The sequence below is a fragment of the Strongylocentrotus purpuratus genome, unplaced genomic scaffold (assembly GCF_000002235.5).
Source record: "Strongylocentrotus purpuratus isolate Spur 01 unplaced genomic scaffold, Spur_5.0 spur5_scaffold_14, whole genome shotgun sequence".
Taxonomy (NCBI): Eukaryota; Metazoa; Echinodermata; class Echinoidea; order Camarodonta; family Strongylocentrotidae; genus Strongylocentrotus; species Strongylocentrotus purpuratus.
In genome coordinates this window covers 34,595,601-34,604,383 of record NW_022145599.1, presented here as the reverse complement: position 1 = coordinate 34,604,383, position 8,783 = coordinate 34,595,601, and the positions used below count along the sequence as shown (strand labels likewise).

Genomic DNA, 8,783 nt, shown 5'->3' with positions numbered 1-8,783 from the left:
CATGTACATGTAGCAATTAAACCTCTTCTTGTTTTATTAGTGGCACAGCGAACCAAATCTTGAATTTGTGTACCACAATTATGTCTGTACACCTGTATATCCAGAATGTACTATGAAGAGGTTCTCTCTTTTCATTTTATAAAGCAATTTACCAAATTGTGCAAAGTTATCAAATTCCAATATTCTGAGGTATGTGATTATTATGCTGCATTGCTGGTGTATATGATTAGTGTCTTTGTATAGAGTGGTGAAGTGTGACGTCATCAAAAATCTATTTTTAGAATTTCTCAATTTTTTCTTCATATTCCGAAAGAACACCAAAAATAATGTCCAAATGTAGAAAACCAATTGAATATGTTAAATATTGGCTGAGTTATGACCATCCGAATGAATATATGTCCTATGGGAACTCAGTGTTATATGCTCTGGCTCCTAATGGTTAGGAGCCAGAGCATATAACACTGAGTTCCTATGGGGAGTATCTTTATTCAGATGGTCACATCTCAGCCAATATTTAACATATTCAATTGGTTTTCGACATTTGGACATTATTTTTGATGTTCTTTCGGAAAATGAAGAAAAAATTGAGAAATTCTCAAAATAGATTTTTATGACGTCACAGCTTCGGTACTCTATATGTACATGCATACTGTTGAGATGCAGGCATGTGAATTGGGTTGCAGGGTTGATGTTGGTACATGTATAACTGTTTCCAGTGCGCAGGGTTTTATGTGTAACGAAAGAGATATGTTGTAGAATAGTTGCTAGGTTTATTATTACAATGGTTTATTATACAAATGATGGATGTGCATGAGTTATACGATATACAATCTATCCGCCCTTGAGTTGTGGCTATACGGTATGCATCTATCGTACAAAGCCTCAGATGACTTTGTACGATAGTTGCATAAACAGCTTCAACAAGAGTGGATAGATCGTTTAATGAACAAATTTTACAAATTTTGCCTTTTCACTTTTTTGTCATTATGCATGTAAGTACATGTATAAGAACAGACAGAGTGAAAACTTGTGGTATGATAGATTTGAGAATGTACGTAAAATGTCATTTGTTCTCTTTAAATAACTACACGGTGCGTATCATGTAAATTTCTTATCTTTAAGACAATTGTAAGTGTTGTATAATATCAACATAATTTCAGGAAGAATATTTTTTTTATTTTAAAGAATACAGTAAGTATATTATAATAAAATACATTGTAAATATATTCATGCATACTGAAATTTACAAAGAAAACAGAAGAGAAATTGATCATGAAACAAATTTAGCATTAATAAAGCAAAAATAGCATTAAAAAAAAAAAGATTCCTGAATCTGAAATATCTTCCATGTTTCTTTCCATTATTACGCAGCTGCTTACATATTGTATGTTGTAAATGAACATAAATATTGCAACGAAGCAAATTCAGCATTCTTCATGGGAAAATGTGCATTTAATATATCTCTCTGTATTTAGCATTTCATTAGTACTTTGTGATAAGATGATTTTCATTTTGTTTGTTTGTTTGTTTTATTTTTTCACCATGTAAAATAACTGTTTACAGATAATAAAAGTCAGTTACAATATATAATAATAATACATAGTAGGAACAATGCATAAACATAAATGTTTGAAGCGCAACGCCCCTAAGATAATAGCTGGTAATTATTAGGTTTAAATAAAACATGGCTTAAAATAAGACATTCTGTAATTACAAAATAAAACAAAATACAAAATCATGCCCCTTAATGTACCTCTTCTTGACAAAAAATAGCACTAACATAATGTACCTCAGAAGTTAACAAGCATATTTGGAGAGAAATAATTCCTTTAGTTTTTTTTTAAATAACAAAAGATTATTGCAAGTTCGTATTTCCTGTGGCAAAGCGTTCCAAATGTCAGGACCTACATATCTAATTGATCTGTGGGCTAAAGCACTCCTTGGACAACATGAAAATCGTTGGTTGGACCTTGTAGTTTTATCTATACATTTGCGTGGAAGTGCTCTTAACAAAAATTGAATGGAATTTGTTTTGGTGGAAATACTGTTGAATATATATGGAGATTGTAGAAGATGAATTAATAATGTTGAGTATATATGTTTAATATGAATAAATAAGTATATTTACTTATTGATAATTTAACGTTATCGAATATCAATTTCAATCAATTATGGTGGACAATCCATTTGATAATAAAGAAAGAACATGATATCAAAGTAAGATTATGCCATGTTATTTTCTTCTGCAATGATTTCAGAGTACTCCTATTGGTGATCAGTCATTTTGATCTTCTGTTTCTTTCTATGATAACTTTACAGGGCAATCTAAACCTTGCAGCAAGTTGCTTGGAAGGAAGGGAGGATAAACAAGATATGAATGAAATCAGAGGAAAAAAATATGAAAGTGATATTTTTTAATATGAAATCATTAAATGGGAATTTCATACTGGAAAATAAATAATTTCAGTGTGATGTACTGTAGTGTATGACAACTATTACATTCGGTTAAACACCGAACAACTGGAATTCAATATGTACATTTAGGCCTATATATTTTTCGAACTTAATAACTGGGGAGAACCTGTAGCGACTTGTAGTCGATCCTGAAGGAAAGTGGAGAGTTGTCCTTGCAGTCACACTCAACTTACCGTAGTGAGCACTTTCGATTATTGTTTCTTACTCAACACTCCCCCCCCCCCCCCCTTCCCTGTTGAGCCCCCCAAAAAATTCATACAGTCTCCCTCGAAGCAGTTCCCCAAGGTTGACAGCCCTGGTATATATATAGTCATAGACATATTGTATACCCCCCCCCCCCCCTCCCCATCCCACCGATTCGTCACTGCTCAATCTTTGTTGAAATACGTAGGTCCATGGTTTTATGGTGCTCGATATCACACAATGTTCATATGATCAGCCAGAGCGGGATGATTTGGTATGTTGTTGCATGACTTAATGTCTAGTCGATGGGGATTCCCCGGTATTGCGACCGCGCATGAATTATATGCTCAGGGCACGTACGAAGTGCAGAGCGGAAGCATTCACAGGGTAGTAGAGTTTATCGGGCCGTCGCTGCGGAAAAAATAATTATTAACACGAAGTACATCATCATCACGTGATGTAGATTACGCGCGGGAAATAAAACACCGGGTACGATTCTCTTACCGAAACGGTTATTGGTATAAGCTTGGTGTTCGTGTCCCTTTCGTGTCCTGGACAAATGCAGATGACATATTGGAGGGTATTGTATATAATGGAGTAGAATCTATCGTGCTGTCGCAGCGAAAAGATCAACATTAAACAAGGAAGTACCAGTACAAAATGCTACCACTAAAAAGAAAGATGGATTCTGCACGGCAATCTGACAATCAAATTGGTTTGAATGTTGGCGGCAAGATCTACCTGACAACTCGGGACACCTTGACGCGGTACCCGAACAGTTTCTTTGCCATCATGCTAGACAGTGATATCCCTTCTGATAGAGATGCCCAAGGAAACTACCTGATTGACCGGGATAGCGAGATATTTCGCCATGTCCTGAATTTCATGAGGTGTGGCGAACTTGTGCTACCACGGGGATTTAATGAGTTCGATTTACTGGAACGTGAAGCCGACTTCTTTTCGCTCGAGGCGCTTGAAGTGGCGCTAAGAGAAGCTGCAGGTATGTCGGTGGGAATTGCGGTTGGTACGGGTGACACCAGGAGCACGTATATGATGACCAGAGAGGCGTTGATGAGAGAAAAAGAATCCTTTTTCATCGACATGTTGGATGGAGGGAAGCCAGTTCCAAAAGACACACAAGGCAACTACGTCATCAGTAGGAAGAATAGTCTGTTCCATCATGTTGCTGACTACCTAGTACGTGGAGGAATCCTCAATGACATCACATCGAGTGAGCTTCAGCAGCTACGAAAAGAAGCCAAGTATTTTGGACTGCAAATATTGGAACAACACATCCAAAGCGTTGAGTGCATGATAAACTACCGGAGCATTCCTACCGGTGACACATTCATTCATTTCTTTTATTCTGAGAATGGCCCGTGTGTTGCTTATTCCAGCAAGCTACTTGTGGGTCATCGAGCCCGCTTATCAATCGAAACGCTTTGGAAGGGATATGAAATTGGTAACGAAGTCTATATATGCTGGAGAAGTGGACCCTAAAATAATGTGCAAATTTACAAGTGCAGCCTCTGTTAAGGACTTTTTCTCAACCCTGCAGCCATTCATCTCTGTTAAAATGTCTAAACTAAGCTCCAATTGTACTCGAATTAATGTGCAAATACACTAAGACCCGAGAAAAGATCAACATGGAGTGGTATGTATATCTCAATCGGTTATCCTGAGAGCTGTAGCTCTTAGCCCGGCACGCATGTATCGGATATTTTAAGATTTCATTTACCTCAGTCTGCTAAAAGTGCTTATGATTTTCTTAGCGTATATAGTTTTGTTGCAAAGTAAGATAAAGTACATTGTTTTAGTAGTTTTTATACAGCTTTCGCAGACTTGACAAAAACAAATAATAGTAATATTAGCTCATTCTTATAGCGCTCTTCAGGACTGCAGGCCCTCTCAAAGCGCTTTACAAATATATATTGTTACCCCTTAAATTTGCGCTGCAAATGCATAATGGAATTTGTATCATTATGTAATTGTTATAATCATGTAGTAGTAATTAATGATAACAATAATAATAATAATAATAATAATAATAATAATAATAATAATAGTAATAATAATAATAATGATAATAATAGTAATTTCAATGATATCAATGATAATAATAATGATGATAATTGTGATAATGAAGATAATAATAATGAAAATAACATTGAAAATAATCATGATAATGATTATGATGATTATAATAATAATAAAGATAATAGTAATAGTAATCATGATAATGATTATGCTAAAACAAGATTCATCTATAAAGCGCCATTTTAAGAGATATAAATTAAGTGCATTGTGTATAATATCATTAACCATGCATTCTCTCAACATATCTTTATGCTGTTTAATTGTTTTGTGTGATGGGGTACCTGTCTATATGTTTTCTTCGAATATGATATTGATATGATTTTTAAGAGAATTTTTTGCGTGAATATTTACTTAAAGTGAATAAATTGTTATATTGTGTGTTTGTTTAACGTACACGTTCAGTCTGTTCAACGCGGCCCGCGAGATGATTTTATACTGCCCGAAATGAAGCAAAAAAAGCATAATAAGTTACATCATCAATGATCATTGATATGTGTGTCTCACAATATTATAAACTATCATTAATCATCGTCATCTAATGCTTTCACGTGTGATGAAGGAAACAATATTATATAGAACAAACGAGGAACAATATAAGTGGATTGAGCGGGAGGTGTGGGGCATTTATAAAATGGCTTCTATTATAAATCATGTCTCTTCTCTTGGTTTAACTGATTGGGTTGTACTTGTGCAGGTGGACTTATACCCTGGGGCTTCCTCCTCTTATTAGAATAGTGCATGTGGTTTTGTAACATGGAAATAAAAGCACTATATAAGATTCCACTGTTATTATTATTATTATTGTTATTATATGAGATGTACATGTATATCACTTTAGTCTTGGAATTGACTTTTGATGTCACCTACCTAATGAAAAGGCTCAGGATTTAATATACCAGCTTTCATATGAAATATGCTGCTGTGTATATGCAATAATGATGGATATTTCTATCACAAATTTTGCCTTTTGACTTTTCTCTCATTATACAGGTAAATAGAAAAACAGATCTCTAGACTGAAAACTTGTTGTATGATAGATTTGAGAGTGTACGTAAAATTGTCATTTGTTTTAATTGAATAACTATCATGTAAATCTCATGTGTTTAAAACAATTGTGTTGCATGAGAACAACATGATTTCAGGATGAATATTAGTTGTTTAGTTTAAAAAATATATAAGCATATTATTATATAATTAAATACATTTTAATTATGTTCATGCATACTGAAATTCACAAGGTGAACAGAAGTGAAATTATTCATGAAACAAATTGAATAATACTTGTTACTACATCTAATCACATTGTATCATCTAAACTTATTTCACATGACTGAAATGAAAATCGGGGGCTTCCTGTATACAAAATTTGGTGTAAGTGGGACTGAATAACATTTTTAAGCAAATCTTCAATATTCAGTTCCTGATTGGATGAACAATTAGTTTGCGTTTAATTTTAGGGTTGTGTTTCAACTTTGATAGAGATAGCTCTTTTTGCAGGAGACCCAAGGTATCCTTCATTATAAAAGAAAGATAATTTACAGCTGGGTTCTAGTCTGTTTCATACAACTAGCTACATGTACATGTCATCAATGACAAGCTACAGTAATTGATAAAAGCAACTGAAATCCGTGAAGTTCATTAGCTGTAACCAAATTTGTGATCTTCAAACAAGAAGCTAGTTGCATGAAACAGGAACCAGCTTTGATCTTCTTTTCTTGCTGTTGGAGCTGTGATAGCATTAAAAAAAAGATTCCAGAATTTGACAAATCTTCCATGTTTCTTTCCATTATTACGCAGCTGCTTACATGTTGTATGTTGTAAGTGAATAAAACTATTGCAACGAAGTAAATTAAGCATTCTTCAAGGTAAAATGTGCATTTAATATATATCTCTGTATTTAGCATTTCTTTAGTATTTTGTGATAAGATTATTATCATTTGGACAAAATGACAATCGTTGGTCATAGTTTTATCTATACATTTGCATGGAAGTGCTCTTAACAAAAATTGAATGGATTTTTTTGGGTGGAAATACTGTTGAATATATATGGAGATTGTAGAAAGATGAATTAATAATGTTGAATATATATGTTTAATATGAATAAATAAGAATATTTACTTATTGATAATGTAACGTTATCGAGTATCAATTTCAATCAATCATGGTAGACAATCCACTTGATAATAAAGAAAGAACAGATATCAAAGTAAGATTGTGCCGTGTTATTTTCTTCTTCTGCAATGATTTCAGAGTACTCCTATCGGTGATCAGTGATTTTGATCTTTTATTTCTATCTATAATAACCTTACAGGGCAATCCAAACCTTGCAGCAAGTTGTTTGGAAGGGAGGGAGGATAATCAAGATATGAATGAAATCCGAGAAAAAAATATGAAAGTGATATTTTTTAATTTGAATGGGAATATCATACTGGAAAATTAATAATTTCAGTGTGATGTTCTGTATTGTATGACAGTTATCACATTCAGTTAAACACCAAACAACTGTAATTCAATATGTACATTTAGGCCTATATATTTTTCAAACTCAATAACTGGGGAGAACCTATACCAACATATTATGTGCTAGTCGATCCTGAATGAAAAGTTGCTGAAACCGGAATGGATAATATTTCAGTTTACAGTGGAAATTTTTTATAACTTTGACATTAGGACCATGAAAACATCAATTGTTAAGTCAGGGCCCCGTCGCATAAAGAGGTGCGATTGATCCAAATCAATCTCAAGACCTCTAATTGAGTCTCTTATCTCTTATGCACATAGTTGCGATTGATATCAATCACAATTAAGTTGGGTTTGATCGCATCTGTTTATAAGATGAGGCCCAGAAATCAGTTCGGATTGGGGTTTTAAAAAGGATGATTGTACACTGTATACAGAGGAGGGATTGCAGCAACTTGAAAATCACCTTGTTATATCACATACATGCATCTCATTGTATCAGAGCTCATTATAATGAGTTTCCACTGGAAAGTTGGCCCTTTCAGTCACACTCAACTTATCGATTCACATACATAATGGGATCACATCAATAACAAATGTATTCCTTTCTTATAGTGTTTGACAGACTTGGTTCAAACTTTCAGGAACCCCTTCTCTGATTTTCTTGTTATCACCCAATTAAAACATTTGAGAAAGGTTGGCTGTCCTTAAAGGTAAAGACCAGTAATGGTCATGCGATTGCATTGTGAAAGAAACGTTGTGGAATCGATCAGAAAAGGTTGATCATCTAGCATCTAGCATCTGCAAGGTTCTGGAATCATCAAAATGATAAGAAATTTGGCCCATTCTTCGTAAAGTTACAAGCACTATACACAGAAAGATGTATATGGGACTACCCTATATCTCTCACCAGACCATGAGAGAAACAAATTTACCAAATATATGAATTAGTAGGCGGTTTCCCGGCAAATTTTTTATCATCATGTATTAGTCAAAACATATTCTTTCACATGATTGGTAATGAGAGCTTCCATTTCATTTTTTGAAATTGGGGCGTTTCCAATACTGGTCTTTACCTTTAATTTATGATGATTATTCTCTCACATCCTGAACATGTCATCAGGAAAATTATTTCACTTTCATACGAACCACAATCTCAGATATTACAATGCATCAATTTGGGATGGTTACTCGACTATAATGTTATGGAGAAAACGCACTGTAATATATGTAACATAATCTGTATATATTATCAGGGCTGTCAACCCTCACGCCACCATGTGCGCTCATTCTCCAGCCGTCCCACCAGCTACGAGTAGCGGGAGACTTCCGCCACCACGCCCTCCCCCCGCTCTCCCGCAATCTCCCGGTTTATTGAAAAACCTCCCGCCAAACGTGTAAAATAAACCAGCGTATATCGTATCGTATAGATCTTTTTTGCTCAACGGGGGGGGGGGGGGGGGGGGTAGTGAGCACTTCGATTTTTTTTCTTACTCAACACCCCCCCCCCCCCCGTCCCTGTTGAGCCCCCCCCCCCCCCCCCCCCAAAAAAAAAAAAAAAATAAAAT

General features: G+C 34.7%; 1 protein-coding gene across 1 annotated transcript; it reads left to right on the top strand.

Moving 5' to 3' along the window:
- The first annotated feature begins 3,201 nt into the window (after positions 1 to 3,201).
- LOC105442189 (SH3KBP1-binding protein 1-like) lies at positions 3,202 to 4,640 on the top strand. Its single transcript, XM_030985057.1, has one exon. It carries the CDS (start codon positions 3,319 to 3,321, stop codon positions 4,156 to 4,158), a length of 840 nt encoding a protein of 279 aa, XP_030840917.1. The 5' UTR covers positions 3,202 to 3,318; the 3' UTR covers positions 4,159 to 4,640.
- Positions 4,641 to 8,783: the final 4,143 nt, after the last annotated feature.

What these genes read in the sequence shown, in the direction of transcription:
- LOC105442189 (XM_030985057.1), top strand. Translation starts at nt 3,319, where the DNA reads ATGCTACCACTAAAAAGAAAGATGGATTCTGCACGGCAATCTGACAAT.